The 22036-nt window shown below is 39.7% G+C and overlaps 1 protein-coding gene across 4 annotated transcripts; it reads right to left on the bottom strand.

The window, feature by feature from the left end:
• Nucleotides 1–943: 943 nt before the first annotated feature.
• LOC148881693 (kinesin-like protein KIF21A) lies at nt 944–20727 on the bottom strand. 4 transcript variants are annotated; one of them, XM_088989213.1, is made up of 37 exons: nt 20415–20727; nt 15347–15569; nt 15097–15279; nt 14830–14979; nt 14181–14312; nt 13948–14112; nt 13101–13216; nt 12838–13033; nt 12310–12499; nt 12161–12224; nt 11884–12087; nt 11621–11662; nt 10495–10555; nt 10296–10407; nt 10018–10206; nt 9061–9260; nt 8885–8992; nt 8656–8724; nt 7574–7719; nt 7349–7493; nt 7042–7239; nt 6425–6526; nt 6175–6340; nt 5258–5278; nt 4929–4986; nt 4758–4812; nt 4515–4693; nt 3731–3862; nt 3588–3611; nt 3360–3496; nt 3195–3279; nt 3028–3117; nt 2304–2462; nt 2125–2242; nt 1883–2053; nt 1597–1793; nt 944–1509 (listed from the first exon to the last, which is right to left on the bottom strand). In XM_088989213.1, the coding sequence occupies exons 1-37, from the start codon at nt 20456–20458 to the stop codon at nt 1452–1454; spliced, it is 4689 nt and encodes a 1562-aa protein (XP_088845339.1). In that variant the 5' UTR covers nt 20459–20727; the 3' UTR covers nt 944–1451. The 4 variants fall into 4 exon arrangements, with proteins under 4 accessions (XP_088845339.1, XP_088845340.1, XP_088845341.1 ...); XM_088989214.1 differs by lacking the exon at nt 5258–5278; XM_088989215.1 differs by lacking the exon at nt 11621–11662.
• Nucleotides 20728–22036: the final 1309 nt, after the last annotated feature.

The following is a 22036-nucleotide window of genomic DNA, read 5'->3' as shown; positions in this document are numbered from 1 at the left end:
CATAAAGCAGCATCGGCGCGACTATTTTTAGCCGCAGGATTCACTCAATTGGAAGATAGAAGACAGGGGAATGGTTCGATATTGACCCAGCCCGGCTGACCCTGGCGGCTTTGCATCTTTTAACCGCCACTTAATTGTGAGTTTGTTTTCTCAGGTGGATTACCTTTTTTGTCAACGGCAAAGTTTTTGGCTTTGAATTTGATATGGGTTGCTAATGTATCTCCTAAAAGGTGAACACAGTGAAGTGTAAGTCGAAGGCACAAATGAGCTCTAAATTCATGCAAATCATCGGATTATTCATCAATAAATGTGTTATGTTTCTTAAATAAATGTCCATAGTTGAATTCGTAACAAAATTGCCCAAAGTTTATACTTTTTCATCTCCTTTCTAATCGAAGTTGAAAATCACATTTTGAAAGCTGTATTCTGCCGCCCTCGTGTGGTCACAAGGCATTATTGCAGTTTGAAAAAAATATACTGTACCTTAATAACTGTTCACTGTGGAATTTATTTTCACATTGTAGCCTCGGTAAAGTCTGCACATCATAATCAGAAGGAAGACAAGCAACAATAATGTTAACACATAAAACATTGACAATGATATATTGCCAAAAAAAAGAGTATTTCTTGTCCACCTGATTCAACGTGGAAATATTCTGAATGTATAATTACAGTGATGCCTCATTTTAGAGCGATTTTTAAAATTGTCTTACTTTTTTCATTAATTGTTTTATTATTTTGGCTAAGGAAAAGACAGATTTTGATTCATGAACAATATTGGTGAGAAAAAAAGGTGAAGATGATGACATGAATCAGGTGGGATTTGGATTACAGTGATCCCCCACTACTTCACTGTTAATTTATCGCGGTTTCAGTAGATCGCTGATTTTTTTTTTTCAGGAAAAAAAAAACATTCAGAATAAAATACAAAAATGCCGAATGATTCAATGAATGATTTAATTCACATTTTGAGGAAGATAGGAGGACGGGACGGGGAAAAGTAAATGGAGATTTGAATGAGGGGAAAAAAGGTAAATTACAGTGCACAACATAATACAGTAGGACATGAGATATTTTTTTTCCTGTTAGTGCTGCGTACTCTATAGACTGCAATGGACATCTGTTACTGGATTAGATCCCTGTAGTTAATAAAGTTTCGGATCCAACAACATGTAGGAAAGATAGAAAATAACCCATTTACATTACCAAATAGTGCAGCAAGTAGAACAAGAGCACAATGCAGCTTCAGTAGTATTTTCGTCCTTGCTTTCACACAGTCTAGACTGGAAAAAAAGCACACATAAAATCCAAAATATTGCTGGTGAAGGGAACAGTCAAGTCTCCAGCATTTGGAAATGTCTAGTAGACGAAAAAAATGTGCAAGTCGTTGCAACTTGAGGGACTCAAATGAAGCAAAAAAAAAAAATCAGTTTACGCTCCAAAATCTCTTGTCAATGGATTCCATCTTCAAGGGATCCTTTGGCTTCCCAAATCTTCACTGTGCGGTCACTGCGTACAATAAAGTTAAATAACCATTAATCATTTTCACTAGCTACAAATGAAAAAAAAACACAAGTCAACTAATGGTAAACTTACTCGGAGGCGGTGAATAGATGAGTGGTATTTGTCGCCAGGTCATTAATGGGGTAATCATGGCCTTGGATTTCGCCGAGAGGCGCTAGCGTGTCAGCGTGCCACAAGCGGAGAAGCCCACCCCGACAACCGCCGAGCAACGCAGACGAACCGGGCACGGCGCCCAAAGCGCTAACCCAATCCGCCTGGAAAGTGACCGACTGTTCGAGGAAAGACACGGACTGAATTTGAACCAAAGTTGCCTACTAGCTGCGATATTTTAGCACGCTCGAATCGGCAACAAGTTTACCTGCAGTAGCCGCTTACTAGCCAAGTCCCATTTTTTGACGTCGTAGTCCTTGGAACCGCTGTAGACAAAGTCCCCGTGCAAGGTGAGACACTCCACGCTATCCTGATGAGCGGGATCGAACGTGTGGCAGGAACCGACGCTACCCTGAGCTCCTTCCGTCACCTCGAACATCTACGAAAAAAAAGTGTCACTATCTGTGATGCTACGCTAAGTGGTAGCATTTTTTTTAGCTTATCTCTTACTTTGATGTGATGGTCCCTAGAACCAGTGAGTACCAAGTCTTGCCCGTTGCCCAGTTTATCCATCGCCAGACATGTAATGGCGCCAACGTGGCCGATAAGCTTCCCCGTGGAGGCAAATCTAACCCACACAACAAAAATGAGCCCAAGTGTATTTTATTTTGCCGCCATATTTGACTTACTTGCGTAGATCCCACATGCGTACGGCGTTCCCGGCAGCGGCGTACAGGAAGGAACCAGCGGGATTGATGGCGATCTGGTTGATTTGACTTTCTCCGGGAGGGATGGAGAAACTTGGGGAGGGGGAACAGGTGTCGCCTGTTCCAACTTGACCTGATGCCCTAAAGCAAAAAATATATATAAATACAGGTAACATCCAAGTTAGGACCGGGTTCCGTTCCGACAAAACGGTCGTAAGTCAAACGGTCGTAAGTCGAAATCCATTCAAAATGGCTGACGTGACGTTTACTTGACAGGATAGTATCAAATGTCAATCTGTTGTTTTTAAGCACTGTTTTCTACGGAATACTATTATATACCAAACTGTTTACAGTTCATTTATACATTTGATAACTTTTAGTGTCATTTTTATCATATCATATTTCTTATTATCGATTTTTATTACTGTATAACTCTACCTGTTTACTGTACAGTTCATTAAAGAATACAGCTGTTGAAAAATCGCTCGTCTTGCTAAAGGCTAGAAGAGGTCGCCCGACACACACGCTCGCACCCAGCCGAACACAGACGCTGAGATGATATCTGCACTGTATAACTACTGTATTAAGTGTAGTCACGCAGTGGATTGCTGTGCGAGTATGTGACATGCTGACTGGACAAAATTGTAGTTTGCCTTGCCGGCTGCTTGCGTCAACACTGATGTACGCTGGATAAAAATGTACTTACGTGAGCGTGCAGATACATTTTGCACAATCCCGTATGTCCCATACTTTGATGTAGGCAGTGGAAACAGTAAAGACGAGGCTGGATGTGTATCTGGAACATAACAGACGGACGGACATGAATACAAACAAAATGATTGAAAATAATAAATTAACAAAAGTGCTTTCCACCTGACTGACACGACGCTGCTAGGATGATCCTCTAAAGACATGATCTCTTGACCGGTCACCAAATTCCATACTTTACACGTTCGATCTGAAGTGGAGGATGAAAAAAAAAACAATATTTAATCAGGAAAAGTGATGTGCCACCTTTCAAAATGTCTCAATATTTACCTTTGGATCCTGTAAAGAGCAAATCTTCTGTGACGTCCACGGCGAGGACGGGTTTGGTATGTCCCTCTGCCACGTGGACGCATTGAAGTCGAGCTGCCCGGTTGGTTTTGGGGGCTACCACGGGATTGATTACCCCTCTGGAAATGAGGAGGATTTTAGTATTTCAGTTTTAAATACGATTATGAGGGGGATAAAAAATTAATAATAAAGATAAAAAAAGAAGCGCACCTGTGGCTGTCAAATACAGGTGATCTGAAAACAAAAACAAAAACAATGATAGACAGGTTAGCGATTACCTCCATTAGCCACACAATGCATAGCTTTGACATTAGACGTAGCTACGGCTTGACGCTAAAAGACATCTGTCTTACGGTGTTTTGGCGTCGTTTGCTCGCGTTCTCGCATCCCCTGCGGCGGCCTTTTCTTGCATTTTCCTGCGAGTAAGGGGTGAGCGTTCCAGCTGCTTCCTCTCAACGTTGCTTGTTGGTGACCTCGAGCGGAAGCTGCCGGAAATCAAGTGTTAGCGGTAGCTGAATGGGTGTTTTATTTATGCATTTGTTTGTTTATCTGTGTATTTATCTGCTTACTTAATTAGCTTAATTACTCAACTTACTTACGTGGATTACTTAACTAGCTTATTTACCTAGCTTACTTACCGAGCTTACTTACCTAGCTTACTTTGCCTACTTTCCTAGCTTACCTACCTAGTTTACCTACCTAGCTTACATACCTAGCTTGCTTACCTAGAATGATTACTGACTTAGCTTTCTTACTTACTTAGCTTACTAGCTGACTTAGTTCACTTACATAGTTCACTTAGTTAGCTTACTTAGTTAGCTTACTTAGCTTACTTACCTAGCTTACTTACATAGCTTACATATTTACTTTGCTTACTTAGTTAGTTTAGCTTCCTTACTTAGCTTGTTTACTTAGCTTACTTATTTACTTAGCTTACTGATTTACTTGGCTTACTTATTTAACTTATTTACTTAGCTTACTTAGCTTGCTTATTTAGCTTACTCACCTAGCTTACTTACCTAGGTTAGCTAATTTACATAGCTACTTTGCTAAGCTACTTTGCTTAGCTACATAGTTACCTACTTAGTTGCGATTTATTTATTTATTTATCGAGATATATTTATTGTTAATGCTCACACGCCGGCTTTGGTAGTCAAAAGGGAAGACGGGGATTCGCGGCCCGGATTCGCCGACCCGTCCCAGTGCTCGGCGAGGGGAAGCAAGGGACCCGAGAAGTCTCCGGTGGGAGAATCGAAAGTGGGATCTCCCGTGGAGGCGTAAAGAAGCTCCATCTGCGTAGCGGTCCTCCTACGAGCCTGAATGATCAATGGAAATTATGAAATACGAATGATATGATGTATAATCGTGGAAATCCGGTACCTTGTTTCTTGGACGGGAGTCACCGCAGAATTTCATCACATCTGACGACGGCGTGCTGAAATGATATCAGGAAAGGAAAACTAATTATTAGGAGCAATTTTTGGATGTTCCGCAAATAAAATCTGAAATTCCAACATTGTCCGACTTGAGTTTATGCCGTCGTCACATTACCTGCCGTCTGCAACCGGGCTGGGGTTGGACTCATCGCTGCTGCTTTCGTCCCCGTTCTCTATTAACGGAAGATATATGTTATTGGGAGGTTTATTCTGTTTTTTATTTTTATTTTAGAGGGACATAAATGCTACAAGCAGGTCCAAAATACAATAGGGTGAAAATAAGAGGAATATAAAAGGCCCCACAAACATCAGCTGGTGGTGACACAACGGGAAGCAAACTATAAACGCCACTGGGTCGGGGATCAATCGCACTTGAACATTCCTCGCCGTTATATTCGAAATCTTCAAGTGTGCAGGGCTCAAAAAGCAGGTCTTTTTACTCACCAGGTGATAGGTAACCTAACTCTTGGGTTCAGACCAAAAAAAAGGGAAAAAAACACCAGAGAAGAGAAAAATACATCAAATTCAAAGCCCCGAAAGGCTCAATTAGAAACAGTAAATTAGTAGATGAGTAATTGACTGAATGAGCCCCCCCAATTATCTAAAATGGCGATTTTCTAATTGAAAAAAAAGTAACTAAAATGGCGACAATCAACAAAAGAACAACTAATGGCTATCTATTCGCTAGCTTATAGCTATCTATTCGCTGGCTAATAGCTATCTATTCGCTAGGTATTAGCTATATATTCACTAGCTAGCTAACTTGCTATCTATTTAAGTGACTTCGGGGTTGAGTGAACGCTGGCGCGTGTGGCTGCCACTGCTCACCCACAGAAAAAACTTATCCTGTGACTGTAAAGTGACCTTGAGAGTTTTGAAAGGCGCTTAAAAATTAAATGTATTATTATATTATTATAATTACTTCTGGTTAACTGTTAGTGTTAAAAACAGTGACGTTTAGTTAATATTTGATTTCAATTTTCAATGTCGATTATATGTTGATGTGCATGTTTTAAATGACCGAAAAAAATCCTGAAATTATCGTTAAAATTAAAATAAATAAAAATTTAAAAACAAATGTGGACCACAGAATGGTTCGCTGAAGTTTATTTAAATTAATAGTTGTTATCTGTACTATTTATGTGACTACTTTATTTCCTGTATAGGATAGTTGTCCATGTTAAGTGCTTTCTTACAGCTTCATCTGTTGTTAAAGCACTATATAAATTAATATGTATTGTATTTTATTGTATTGTATTGTAAGGTACGTCCACCAACACATCAAATCTGCCCCCCACCCCTTTGCAAAAATTTTGGACACCCCTGCATTGAAAAAGACGAGGCGGAGGTCACCGGGCGACCTTGGAGGGCGCTCCCGAGCAGCGCGTCCAGCTCGGGGTTGATCTCCGCTTTCTCCTTCAGCATGTGGAACAAAAGTTGGTTCTGCGTGGCGCTGTTGATCTCCGTCTCCTTCAGCCGGCCCCCCATCACCTTCAGCTGGGAGTCCTTCTGAGCCGCTAGCAGGCCCTGCGGGTAACACGGGGACGTGTTTACATCCTGGTATCTCGAATGAGGTTATAATGTTGGGGTAAACGTGAGATTATACGTCACCTTATTGATGGCCATCGTCACGAAATGATCCAAAAGGAAACGAGCCTCCGATAGATTACATGAGCTGACCACCGCCGTCACGTCCACCGTGTCACCTTCTTCCTGCAAACCCCACAAAAAGATCAAGCAGGAACGTGAGTGAAAATGCTCATTTAACTCATTCGCTACCATTACCGAATTGGTTCAGGTTTTGTTTTTTCTTGCGGGTGTGCCGATACAGCACTGGTGAGACCTCTGGCAATGTTATTTCCCTTCCCCAAGGGGATCAGCGTTTGCCTTTTATCCATATTAGCGCTTTCTTACAGTTTCAGATATCATTAAAGCGCTATATAAATCAATATGTATGTATTATATTGTATTTTGTACAGTAGCCCCCATTTCAAGCTCAGATAACTCCAGACCCATATAACTTAGGAATTAACTATTTTTTTCTGTTGAAAGAAAAAAGTAAGGTTTCTTACGCTGAGTTGAATGTTTATATCATCCTACAACTCAATATTCTGTGGGTCCTGAATTTAATGACAAAAAACCCTGGCACTGGAGTGGACACATTTTTGCACATCATCTGGCAATTAATGAATTATTATTATTATTTTTATTTAGTTATTTTTGTTTACCTTTGCTTCCTCCATCTGCATAATGTTAGCCTGGCAGTCCGCGATACTGTCGTTGATGTAATCGATGTTGGCGCCCAGAGATTCCAATTCCTCGTTCAAGGAGGACAGCGAGCGCTCAGAATCCGGGGCCGCCACCGCCATCGCTTTGGTTTTTTTCCTGGACAGTCGTTCGGTCCGCTTGGTCAGCTCCTCCCTTTGCTGGAGACGTAAACAGAAGCGGTAAAATGCGACAAGTAAACATCCGGGCTTCATTTCGGTTTGTTGGTAGGATATTTAATTTTAATTAAGTTTAATTTATAAGTCTGACCTTCATGAGTCGATTCATATCCGTTTCCATGTTGGAGATGGTCAACCGTTGCATGATGATGTCACTGACGCGTCGCTCCAATGACTGCCATTTGGTTCTGGCGGTCCGGCTGAGGTATCTGCTTCCCCGACGGGCTGCCGAACTCCTGCAGACAAATATTGTTTTTTTTTTATTCCCCTGATCTTTTCCGTGCGATACGCAAGAAACACAGATGCGACGCCGCACCTGGCGCCGTTGGACGTCGATGATGCTGAAGAGTACGGCCTTCCCGGGGAGTTCCGATGGGGCGGGTCCGAGAGGGTTTCGGGTAAGGTGACTTTTCTGCTCACCGTGCCAGACACCGGCCTCACCTGACGCCTCAGAGCAGTCACCTGAAATTCAAAAAGCATACTTAAGAAAAAATAAATAAATGGAATAAAATGATGAAAAAAGGGGAAAAGAACTATTATTAAATTAGGAATAAAAATGGGATATTAATATCATAAAAACATAACAATGAATAATAATTAATAAAAAAAATACACAATGCCTCAGAGCAGTCACCTGAACTTCAAGAAACAATACTTAAAAGTATAAATAAATGCAATACAATGACAAACAAAATCATATTGATCAAACCAGGAATAAAAATAAATAAATCAAAATGAGATAATAATCTCATAAAAAGATAACCATGAAAATTGGAAAAAAAAAAAAAAAAAAATCGCAAAATGAATTAAAAAAAAAAACACGGAGCAGTCACCTGAAATTCAAGAAAGTATATTTTAAAGAATTAATAAATGGAATAAAATGATTTAAAAAAGAAATAAACCATGAAGAAACCAGGAATAAATATTAATAAATAAAAATGGTATAATAATTTCATAAAAAGATGACCATGAATATTAAATTAAAAAATAATCACAAAATTAATTACAAAAAAAATACACGACGACTCAGAGCAGTCACCTGAAATTTGAAAAGAATACTTAAAAGAATAAATAAATGCAATAAAATGATGAAAAAAAGAAATAAAACACGACTAAATCAGGAATAAGAATAAATACAAATGGGATCATGTAATAAAAAGATAACCATGAAAATGGAAAAAAAATCTCTGAATTAATTAAAAAATACACAAAATGTAAAATTAATAAAATGCAGGAAAAATAAACAAAATGGTAAATAAATAACATGCATTTTTTTGCAAACAGAAGGAAAATAAAATACAATGATAACCCAAATGAAAAAAAATAAAACAATGACAAATACAATCCCACTTCACCCAAAAAATTAAAAACAAAAAAAAACAGGAAGTGTTTTGTCACCTCTTCGTTCTTCCGACGTAGAATTAACTCCTGCTGCCTCTTCTGTGCCTCAAGCTGTTTCACTTGATGCTGCCACGAAAAATAAACACCAGATCAAGCAAAAAAAAAAAAAAAAAGCCCTCTGATTTAATATATGGGCTCATGAAATATAAAATACATTAAAACAACATCTGTGGAAAATTGCTGATGAAAAAAAATGGCTGATGACATCACGACATCAATCCAGTACCTCGGCTCTGCGTTGGTCTTTCTTCAAAGATGCAATCTCCCGGTTCCTTTTGCACTCCGTGGCTCTGTTGCGCTCTTGTTGCTCTTTCATCTGACGCATCAGTCCGACCTGGTGGAACAATCGTAAATTTTAAGTCACATCAAGCTATGCCTTTACAAAAAAAGGTTGTTTTTAACCTTGGTCTTCTTCATCTCGGTGACGTCGAGCTGCAGTTTTTTAAGCTGCTTCTCGTACTGCCACTGGTTCTTGAGTAGCCGCGCGTGCTCTTTCTGGGCCGATTGGAGTTTTTGGAGCTCTTTGTTCATGGAGCTCAGCTTCCTCTCGTACTCCACCTTGATCCTCTTGGCCTTTTCTTCCGTGAATGATTCCACTGAACCTGGGCGGAGCGAGTCGAAGAAATTACATGAAATCAATGAAATTGCATTGCATTGCAATGCATGCATGCATGCATTAAAATGCATTTTCTGTGACTTCTGTTCAAAACCATCCATACATTAAAAAATAAAATAAAATAAAATAAAATAAAATAAAATAAAATAAAATAAAATAAAGCTTGGGCATAGCAAGTCAAAGAACTTAAATTAAATTAATTAAATTAAATTGAATCAAAATGCATTATATGTGAACTCTGTTCAAACCAACCAGACATTAAAAATAAAATTAAATAAAATAAAGCCTGTGCATAGTGATTCAAATAAATTAAAATAAATTAATTAAATCGCATTAAAATGCATTTTTGGTCACCTCTGTTCAAAACCAACCCGAAATTTAAAAAATAAACTAAAATAAAACCTGGCCATAGCGAATCAAACAAATTAAATTAAATTAATTACATTAAATTGCATTAAAATGCATTTTATGTAACTTCTTTTCAAAACCAACCAGATATAAAAAATAATAATAATAATAGCCTGGGCAGAGTGAGTCAAAAAAATAACATTAAATTAATTACATTAAATTGCATTTTCTGTGAACTCTGTTCAAAATCAACCAGACATTAAACAATAAAATAAAAAAAAAGAAAATCAGAAATTCTATGGTAGATATTCACGATGTAAACTAAGAAACTAAAATAAGTATAAAATGAATTAAAATAATAATCAAAACTCTGTAATATGATTTTTTTCGCTCACCCATGTTGTGTAGCACTTTGTCCCTCTCCTGCTGCGTATCTCGAATTTTATTCTGCAGCACGACCAGTTTGTGCTCGTACTGCTGCTTGAGCGTATGGAGGCGCCGCTGGCTGTTCTCCAGCTCGTCGATCAGCTTCTGCTTGATGGCGATCTCGCACGTGATGTTAGCCAAGTCGGCTTGGACGTCGTCTGCACGGCCCAAAAATAAAGACATTTTAAAAAAAAAGGGTCATCAGCAGATTCCACTTGGTGTCATTTTAGTGCGTCTTTTTCGTCACCTTTTTCATCCAACTCCTCCGCCTCCAACTCCTCGGACGACTCGTCTCCCGCCGTGTCCGAGTCTTCTTCTTCTCCGTCGCCGTCGTCAGCTTCTTCGTGGTCACTACCCTCCTTTTGTCACAAACAACCCAAAAAAAGGGATTTAATTCCTCAACTGAACTAAAAAGTGTTTTAAAAAAAAGTGACAAATGAACTTACTAGCTCTGCATCGTTGCTCATTCGTTCCTGGTCATTGTCCGCCATTTCCTCCTTCACAACGCTGGAAAAGAACGCGGCATCGCTAGGCGTTAAAACGGCCTTTTGATTGTTACGGCACACGAAGGAGGTGAAACGGATACGTGGACACGCTACCACAAATGTCAATCAGGAGCAGATCAGCAACACGTCATCGCTTTTGTTGATTTTTTTTTTAAATTTTGCATGATAATAATAATAATAATAATAATAATAATAATAATAATAATAATAATAATACCTTTGATTTATGAAGCGCCTTTCAAAACTCTGAAGGTCACTTTACAGTCACAGGATCAGTTTTTATGCATAATTTCACACACTAAAAGCGATGAAAGAGGGATTGGATATGGGATTTTTTAAAATTCCCTTCCAGGAGCGTAAAAAGCCACTTTAGGGGGGGAAAGTCGAAGATTAGCAGAAATCCATTTGGGAAAAGACAGAAAAACAATTCAAATACTTCAATTCAATGACTGAGGAATCTGGATTGAAAATTGCATGATTGATATTTTTTCTTTACTATTTACATAATTTGTAAAAAAAAATATCTACATTTTATTAACTCATTCACTGCCATTCTCGAATATATTCGGGAATTGAAAATATGACAGAGAGTGAGCGCCAGTCCCGAATTACTTTGGGTTTGTTTTTTTTCTTGCTTGGGTGCCGATAAAGCGCTGGTCAGACCTCTGGCAATGTTTTTCCCTTCCACAAGCGGGCTGGATTTCTCTTTTTTTTCCCGTGTTAGCGCTTTGTTCCAGCTTCAGCTGTTGTTAAATTGCTACATAAATCAATATGTATGTCTTGGATTGTATTTTGTACAGTCGCCCCCATTTCAAGCTCAGCTAACTACAGACCCATATAACTTATTAATTAACTCTTTTTTTTTCTGATGAAAGTCTAAGGTTCCTAACGCTTTATGTAGTCCTAAAACTCAATATTACATGGGTGCTGTAATTTGAGTGAAAATGACAAAAACCCTGGCACTGGAGTGGACACAATTTTGCACATGTCCGGCAGTGAATGAGTTAAAAATGTATATTTTTTTGTAGGGATTTGCCCCCCATTCCCGAGATGGGATGGAGCGAACCTGGCGTCGGGTTGGCAACCGTCCTGGTGGCACTGCCTCAGTCTATGGAAGGGGATGGGGTGCAGGGGTGAGGCAGGGTGAGGATGGTGGGAGACAGGTTTAAGTGAGGGAAGTTTGCAACAGAGCAGAGAGAAAGAGAAAGATGGTGAGAAGCAGCAAGAAAGATGTGAAAAAAAGAAAAAGAAAAAGAAAAAGAAAAAGATGCTCCGAAAAGCCGGGTGACCTGTTGCTATGGTAACACACCCAAAAAACAAAACGCATACCTCTTTTTCTTCTTCTTCTCCTTCCTTTTAAGCTTCTCCAGATCCTTCTTGGCCATCTCGATGATGTCATTGGCCTCTTTCTCAGGCGCAAAGATGGCCGGCGAAAAGGAGGCGGGTCCGGCGTAGAGCGACGAGCGAGTGGAGGCGCGCGACAGGCTCTTGCGGAGGTTCTCGTTGAGGGCCTCGCTTTCCAGGAGTTTGGCTCTGTTGGTGAGGAGAAGTGATCATTTTTTTGTTTTTTTGAAACTCGTCAGGTGTGGATTTGGTTCGGAATTACCTGAGTGCCTCAATTTCCTTGATGTAGTTATGGATCATATTGCCGATTTCTTCATTGCCTTCGCCTGAAAACAAGACGCCTCACTCAGATCCTATCGGTGAAATAGAGACATACGGTGGGCTAAATCCCCATTTTTTCAAACCTCCCACCTGCTTTGGCCAGCGCCTGATTAGCTCCATCACTGAGTATTTGCGTCAGTCTGGCTCGCTGAGCGTCGACGGTCTCCTGCATGGCCTTCACCCTCACCCTCAGATTGTTGTTATCCGTTTGCAGCATGGCGTTCTCGTGGACTAAGTCGTTGAGGCCTTCCTGGCCATCTTCGCCCACCATGCGCTTACCCTTAAACGACAAAACTTAATTATTACCACACACAAGGAGTTTATTATTTATTTATTTCAACGAAACAAGGGCGTGGAAAAATCCGATTGGACCCTCCGCATCCTGACCACCACCTTTTCCAGCTACCGATCCATACGCACCAAATCCAGCATTTAAACAGCTTCTTCCCCCGTAACAGTAACCAAAATACAACTGTATAGTGCCTCTTTTTAAGTACTACTAGTGCAGCGTGTTCTACCGGAGACAAATTCCTCGTGTGTTCTACATACGTGGCCAATAAAGATGATTCTGATTGATTTTTGATTGGATTTGTAGCGCAGCGTGATTTTACGCCTCACCGTTTTGTACTCCATCAGCTCCATCTGCAGGCGCGCCATCTCCGTCCTCAACGCGCTGATCTGCTGACTGGCTCGATCTTGGTTCACCATGACCTTGTTTTTGATATTTCGTGCCCGGTTGGCGTACTTGAGAGTATTCAATGTCTCCATGAAGTCGCGGTCCGACGGGCTGATGCATGCAATCATCAGCGTTTGACTGGAGGGAGCAGAAGGCGCGGTGATGTTTAACGTGGGATGCGATGGAAAAGGAAGTGCGAACAAACCTGTTCCCGCCGAGGGAATCTTGTAGCAGGCGGGTGAGTTTGGAGTCTCGGTATGGGACGTGGGTGGAGCGCTTACTCCTGTCGCCGAGGGCGCTGATCACGTTGCCCAAGGCAAGCTGAAAAAGGGTCATTTTTATAGCAGGATTAATTCATGTATCATAATATACAAGGAACATTTTTCTATGCCTAGAAACAAATACAATTTACAAATAAATAAATAAACACACAAATAAATACATAAATAGAATATGGGGTTTTGAAAATGCACTCGCGCATACCTGTAGACAAAATGTTAAATAACTAAATATATAAATAGATACATACATAGAAAAATGATGAAATAAATACATTCATTAATGAGTAAATAAATTAAGAAATAAATTAATTAATAAAATAATTTATACATTAATTTTGGGTTGGAAAATGAATCCAAACATTTTTGAAAATGCACTCAAAAAGACTTGTAGACTCAAACCCACTTGTAGACTAAATGTTAAATAAATAAATAGATAATCCAATAAATAAATAGTAGCTTTTTCCCCCAACACTGTAAACTGCTCAGCTTTACTAAATGTTAAATGGAAAAAAAATCTAATCATCATAAAGTTGCAAACAAAATAAAAATATGTTAGCTTTCTACATGCGACATCTTGAGGCCATGGGGAGGAAGCGTCTATCTCCAGAATTTTTGAATGGTACACTAAAAGATCATTAAAAAATGATATTTACATAAGTGACCTTGAGAGTTTTGAAAGGCGCTTATAAATGAAATATATTATTATTATTATTATTATTATTATGGAAATTATCCCGATAAATCCTTTTAAAAATCAACACTGAGTCTTACTAGTCCACAGTTGATGGAGATGCCTTCTTTGGCCCGGTCTCCCGTAGCTCCGGTTCTTTTGAGTCTCTCAGAACCGGCTAAGTCCACGAAATGGAACTTGGCCGACAGTGTCTCAAATTCGTTGATGTCCGAGTTGTCCGCCAGACGGTTGTCTGTCGCGTTCTCCTGGAGGATCGAGGAGAAAAAATAGGTTTATGAACTTGTGAAGCCACAACGGCGAGTGAAGCTCTTACGTTATCAGGTGAGCACATCCGAACTTGGCATAGATGGATCGTGAAGATGGCGTGGGAGCGCGAACTCTGTACGTTCATCTGAGTGCTGGCCGTCGTCCTGGACAAAGCGCCCAGCTTCAGACATTGGATCATCTGGTGGAAAAGAAAAAAAATTATTGAAAATTAACTCATTCACTGCCAAATGATGTGCAAAAATGTGTCCAGTCCGGCGCCAGGGTTTTTGTCATTTTCACTCAAATTGCAGGACCAGCTAAATATTGAGTTTTAGGACTACATAAACATTCAATACAGAAACCTTAGACTTTCTTCTTTCACTAGAAAAAAAAAAGAGTTACTTCCTAAGTTATATGGGTCTGGAGTTATCTGACCTCGAAATTGGGGCGGATGTACAAAATACAATATACATGTATATTGATTTATATAGCGCTTTAACAACTGTAACAAAGCGCTAACATGGACAAAGAGCTAATACTGCCCCCTCGTGGAAGGAAAAAACATTGCCAGGGGTCTGACCAGCGCTTTATCAACACCCAAGCAAAAAAAAAAAAAACCCGAACTAATTTGGAAATGGAGCTCCACGTCACACTTTTCAACAACCGAATAAATTCGGCAATGGCAGCAACTGAGTTAAAGACTGCGTCTAGCTCACCTCCGCGGCGGTGTTGACACTACGGGTGGTGACCCCGACCGTGTAGATTCCCCCGCTGGCGTCCTCGTGGATGCGCACGCTGGACTTTTGTCTCCTGGAGTCCACATCCCGCGCCGTGTCAAACAAATCCACCACCTCCTCGTTGTAAAGCTGTAACGTCAATTTAGAGTCTTTTTTGCGTGTATACAGTTCTCATGTGGACGACACCGCCTCCTGGTGGTCACTAGGTGCACACACCAGAATGAGACACGCCTGTTGTTTTTATACCTCTAAAAACTGAGCGTTGATCTTGAACTCAGGGACGGGTTTTCCCTGCTCGGTGGCAGCCTGACGCCGCTCCTCGATACCCCGGAAGAGGTGGTTGACAGCCCTGGGAATGATACCCAGCTCATCCTCGCCGATATTGACGTCGAAACCGGTTCCCATGGTGTAAGTCTTCCCAGAGCCCGTCTACGGGGGAGGATAAAGAATATATTTTTCAATGAAACATTCGATTGATCACAATGCAAACCCTCACCTGTCCGTATGCGAAGACGGTCGCGTTGTAGCCCTCGAAACAGCCCTCGACGAGACTCTCGGTGCAGTGGGTGTAGATGGCGTCCTGTTGGGTGTCCAGGTCGAAGACAAAGTCATACGTGAAGGCTTTGTCCTTGCCCAGGACCACCTGCGGCTCGCCGGGCATCACGTACGTACAAATGTGGCAGCCTTCGATTTTCTCTCGGGCTAGCTGAGGACGGATCCTGTCGGGAGAAGATAAATTTGATTAAATTGGCATCTGGTGCCCAACACTAATAATTTTATTCATAATAATTGCAATATATTAATTTATGTCATTCCTATAATGAGAATACTGAAGTGATTAATATGCACATGCACATCCATGTTTATGTCACTGAATTTTTAAAAAATGTTGCAGAAGAACAACAGCATGAGAACAACTATAAAAGCTGTCGCGGCTTGGAATTGAAGCGGATTTACAGTACGTGTGACAGGAGATGTAAGACAATCTCTTTTCGTCAATGGACGCTACAGCTTCGTGTTTGCTTTTAACATTTGGCTTGTAGCAGATGTGCATATTTCGCCATGACGTCCCCGATCCACTGGTGAAAAGGAGGCTTTGACCGTCTTCTCTTTCATCTAGAACTGCTTTATACAATAGAGGGTGCAGAAAGTGCTTAATATTAACTGTCGTTGTGTTGTCATTTTGTTGTTGTTTTGACTTCTAGATGGCGGCGCGAGAGTGGCTGTCTTTACAGCATCTCCCGTACTTAGTTTTTCTACTTCTTCCTTTCCTTTCCGCTCACTTTCATCAATACGTGGCTGTGAAATGTACATTTCTCCACTGCAAGAATAATAAAGGCTAATCCAATCGAAAAGTACGTAGTGGACGTCAGTAGTGGTGGAGGCAGTGAACACCTCACAGTACACTCGCTGTCCAAAAGAGTCAACAGAACCCGCCTAGGATTTGAATAAGAATCTCTCTGTTGGCTCCTTGTTGAATAAACGCCATGTCATGGCATCATTTCCTGTGTGGGTAAGGGCTGAGGGGGGTTGTTTGCCTCTCACCGCTGAAGCCACCTTATGAGAAAATTGCCGATGAGTAATATTAAGACAGTGTTCCAGGAAAAGGTTTGTTATGGTGTGTTTGTGTGCGTGTATGAGAGTACTGTTTTTATTGCCTTGAAAAGATACAAGCAGCAGGTAAACATTTTAAATGAATGAAAAACAATCTGTCTAACTATTTTTTTTGCCCCGGTGAGGAAGCTGTAGTTATTTTAGCTATTCTTTGCAAAGGATAAAGAATATATGCCGGTGTGTGTGGTTGTATTAACTTGTTTGTCTTCAAGTATCAGTGGCTTGAAAGGACATAGCGCCATAGACGCTATTTGTTAGCATGTCTATGATGATTCAGTTTATTTGTTAGCATAAAGCTATTATAATAAATATACATTTAATTTATATTAACTCATTCACTGCCAGATGATGTGCAAAAATGTGTGCTGGGGTTTTTGTCATTTTCACTCAAATTGCAGGACTCACAGAATATCGAGTTTTAGGACTACATAAAACAATCAATACAGCATTAGAAACCTTAGACTCTCTTCTTTCATCAGAAGAAAATAGTTAATTCCTAAGTTATATGGGTCTGGAGTTATCTGAGCTTGAAATAGGGGCGGCTGTACAAAATACAATACAAACATATTGATTTATGTAGCGCATTAACAAGTTGTAACAAAGCGCTAACATGAACAAAAGGCTAATGCTGCACCCTGGTGGAAGGGGAAACACATTGCCAGAGGTCTGACCAGTGCTTTATTGGCAAAAACTCCCAAAAAACTAAACTCGAATACACTGCAGCGAATTAATTAAAATGTTCCTTACATAATCATCGAAATTGAGCAAAACATCCGATTAGCTCTGTCAAACTAGCGCTGGCTAATCTACATCAATTTCTGGATAGCTGCCAAACTGTTTTTTTTATGCTTCAGTCAAAAAAAAAACGTTTTTAGTGCTTGAGGGCTGCCCTTCAAGCCACTAATCCGCTGTCTAGGAAACACACAGGCTCCTTGTCTAATCTTTTTTCCTTTGGAAATCCAACACTGCTGCTCGTCGGAGACAAGTTTGATGTTAAATGGACAAGAAGAAGAAAAAAATGTGTAAAAGCTGCTCAACCGAAAATATTTTTTGGGGGGAAGGGGGATTATAAGGATACTTTTACTTCCCACTGCCCCCCCGTAACAGGCCAAGTGAGATCCAAGCTCTCGGCCTCATTACTGCGATTTCAGTGATGGCCTCACGGCCAAATGTTGGACAGGAGAATGTTTCTTGTGTTCCCGTCTCTCCATCCTCGCAAAAAAAGGCCACCTGCTTACATAACAGCAACATTGTTGTTCAGCCCTATGCATTTTTTTTTTATTTATGGGATGCATTTGTGTGTATTATGCACAAAAAAACTGCACGAAGCCTCTGGGACAGTGCTGAAAATAGTCCCATATCCTCCATATTTCAAAATACAGGTAAGATCCGACTTACGACTAGCTTGACTTGCAACCACCCATACTTACGACCACGATCTCCAGACCCTATTTTAAAAATTTTAATTCTACGTCTGGCACCGCAACGCGCTAGCAGGCCAGCAACGCGTACGACGATTTTGGCCAGCCAGCCAGCATCTCACTCTCGCACAGCAATCGACTGCGTGATGGCACCAGAGAAGGGGAGTTTGCGAGTCATTTAGCCTCATAGTCTCTATTTAACATTTTGAAAGGATTTCAACTAACGACCATTTTGACTTACGACCGTTTGGTCGGAACGGAACTCGGTCGTAAGTCGGATGTTACCTGTATTTTATGATGATCTGTGTCCTTAACGGTGTTTTTAATCGAAAAGGTCAGCGGCTAAAAATAATAATATAATACATATATACATAATACATATAAAATGTATATGAAATATTCAATGATGTTGGTTGTGATCTGCATGATTACATGGAGGCAGCTGGCAGCCTGCTTCGCTTCAGTTCACTCAGTGAATATTCATTAGGGAGAATGCGGGCAAACACGGACACACACACGCACTTGTGAGGGTGTTTGGGGTAAAGAGGGCTAACATTTAATGGACGCAAAGTGATGCTTATAATAATTTAGTTCACATAGCAATGCTATCCGTTAGCCCGTCTATGGCATTTTGGAAATGTTCATAACAGAAGACATTTGACGCCGCCTGCCATTAATTATTAAAAGGTCGGCAAGGTGTAACTTTGAACTGGACTCTGGATAGCTTGTTAGCTTACTTCTTGTCCTTCCATCTTGTTTTATTTTCATATGGAGGTAAGCAAACATAAGGCAAGGCTGTTATGTAATAACCATGACACAAGTCCGAGAGTTGCACCATCACGTTTTGCGGTAAGATGGATGATGTCGTTTTTTTTTTTTTTTTGTTTTGTTTTAAAGGGGTGACGGCTAGGTGAAGGATTAGGCCATTGCACGTTGAAGCAGGTGCTAACTGGCAACACACACACACCTGATGCAACTATTAAGCTAGGGGAGAGGCTTTCAAGTGTTGTCAGGCCTGCAGAACAACTAGACTCACTTAATGTTTTTTTTTCCTTTACATAATAGGTCACATTAAGGATGATTATATGTTTTGGAGGTTTCCTTTCCACCCCCCATATGACAAAAAATGACGAGGGGTGTGTCGACTTTTGTTTTCAGAATGACGAGCGTGTCATACAAACACATGTAAATTCATTTTTAAAAATCTAAATACAGTAAAGTCTCGTTATATCGATATTCAAGGGAGTCCGAAAAAATATCGATATAACCGGGACTATCGATATATCCGACCCTGTTTGCATGTAATTTTCTCAGTGCGTGCATAGAAATAGTATCGATATAACCGGGACTATCGATATATCCGATATCGATATAACGAGACTTTACTGTAAAATCAAAACAGAGCATCAAATAGGTTAAAACGGAGTATAGAATTCACAATAAGACAATTGCCATATTTTCTGCACTATAAGGCGCATTTAATTTTTTTTTTTTTTTAAACGACCATGCGCCTCATAATGCGGTGCACCCTATGTATGGAAAAGTTTGTTTTAATATGTCATTCGTTGAAGATGCGCCTTATATTCCAGAAAATACAGTATGTCTAATGAACAATAATTAATGTGGCAAGAAACAACATGAATGTATTAGAAAATTATTTTATGTGTTTATATGAACACGCTTGCCGTAAACGGGTTCATCCATTAAATTATTTGCTGCAAAACACACCATAACAGTAATTTCAACTATTTAAAAAAATAATTACAGGGAAATCAAAAACCTACTAAAATTAATTAGAATTAAAAAATAATATATTATAATATAATAATCATGATAGAATATATTGCAATATAATAATAAAAAATATAATAAATAAAATACAATTAAATAAAAATATTTGAAAGCTTAAATTGGAGTAATTTCAAGTATTAAAAAATAATATGGAAATTAAACATCTACTAAAATGATTTATAATAATTAAAATATAACATATTATTAATAATATTATATATGATAATATAATAATTAAATATAATTAATAAAATAACATTAATAGTAATAATTACAATATAATAACAATAAATCTGTAATAAAATAATAATAAACATATATATAATTAAAAATATGAATGTTTAATGAAAGTTAAACTAAACTTTGATTTAAAATAAAATAAAAATTGTATTTAATGCAAATCAATGACTGGTTAGACCTGTGCAGGTTCAATCAACCAGGGTCACATGACTCATCAACATGGCTTCCATGCATGCATTCATTGACACTATTGTTTGTGTCTATCACCACTGAGCTTTCTTGTATGATTGCCAGGTGACTTCTTTTTTGTTTACTCCTCCTGACACTCCTTAGTGCCTCGAGGCACGTTTGCATGCGGAAATCCACTGTAGGCATTCAACTATTGCAAATATAACATGAATTGAAGTCATTGGATGATGCATTGTGAATGGATCTTTGTCAATGGGTGTCTAGTTGGGTTTGGTGTTTTGCAGGTGGTGGAACAAGAAGCATCCTTACCTTAGCGCCACACGCACGGAGCTCTCATCCGGCCCGACGCTCATTGTGCCCCGGGTAAGTGTCCACAAAAGTCCGGTTAAAAATAGCCCACTTTCTCCCTTTATCCTCTTAGAAGACGAGGGAGAGCCGTCCTCCAACACCACCTCCTTCTTCCCCCTTGCGTCTCCGTGGAGCCACCATTCGTACACAAGCAAGTAGTCCACTCGAGGAGGGGTCACGGATCATGGAGGGGGGTTGCCTTCCATTGTGAGGCGGATCGCCGGGTCACTGTGAATGTGAAAGCAGCGTGCAAGAGATCTATTCCGCGTGCAAGTTGGGGGGGGGGGGCGAGAGGGTGACGTAGGCATACCACTCCCCCAGCGAGAAGACGCTGGCTGGCTCACAATAGTACACACAGGATGCAATGGCGCTTTCTCGCCTACAGATGGCGATGTTGTCCACACATATGCACGAGTGAAGACGCAGTTTCATTTTTTAAACCTTGAAATCATTTTTTTTTGTTTTTAAACTTAAAAATCACATTGTTCGCTTCTGGAAAACTGTGGATAACATTGCCATCTATAGACGCTACATTTTTTTTCAATAGAGACCGGAAAAACAACCTGAAACGAAAATACAGTAATCCCTCGTTTTTCACAGTGAATGGGGACCAGGACCACCCGCGATAGACGTAAATCCGCGAAATAGAGTTACTATGGAATATCGTGCTGTCATTTGGTGACGTCAGCACTGGGAACCAATCAAGCTACAGCCATGTACAAAACGAGTCATTTGGGTGTTTTTTTTTTGTCATCTGAGCGTTTCTTCTCCTGAAAAAAATGTGATAATCGACCCGCGAAATATCAAGGGATTACTGTATATAAATATAATCATCATCATAATCCATCTACAAAATTTACTTAGACTTCTGTAGTCCAATAAGTGGATGAAAGCACAATTTCAATTGAAATAATAAAAATATAAACAGCTTTTCAAACAATCAAAAATGTAATATTCACGACATTGCCACCTTGTCTAATTTAAATATATTTAAAATGATAAATCCTACCAAAGTGCACCTTAATGCCTTTCCAGTAGCTCCTGTATTGTTTTTTCTGCTTCTTTCTTTCCTTTCCTCTTCCTGTCATAACTTTGCTGCTGTGAAACGTACATTTCTCCACTGTGAGACGAATGAAGGTACATTAATCCAATCCAATAAATGTTGATAATTTCATATACTGCACAAATATTCTCAATATATCAAGTCAAACTGTAGACCACGGATGTATTTTGGATGAAACCTGTAACATAGTAGAAGACATGAGTTATTTTCACCAAATTCTTTTTATTTACAAGAAAATACATCTTTGCTCTAGTTTAAAGGTGAAAAATACGTAAACTCCACCACGTGCACGAGAGCGGGATCGGGAGGTAAGCTTTATGGACGATCATGATTCATGAATCCGTTACATTAGCACGCCATGCACGGTAAACACACACACACCAAAATAAATCAGAATTGGGAATTTCAACACAACACATTCAATCTTCAATTCACAAAAAAAATAACCTCAATTAGTAGCAGTGTGAATTGTACACTATTAACTACTAATTAGATGAACGACTAATTGGATTAGCAGCAT

This window comes from Hippocampus bargibanti, linkage group LG22 (assembly GCF_051943395.1).
Source record: "Hippocampus bargibanti isolate YZ-2025 linkage group LG22, ASM5194339v1, whole genome shotgun sequence".
Lineage (NCBI taxonomy): Eukaryota > Metazoa > Chordata > Actinopteri > Syngnathiformes > Syngnathidae > Hippocampus > Hippocampus bargibanti.
The sequence above is the reverse complement of the archived record's forward strand: the minus strand, read 5'-3'. Positions and strand labels throughout refer to the sequence as shown.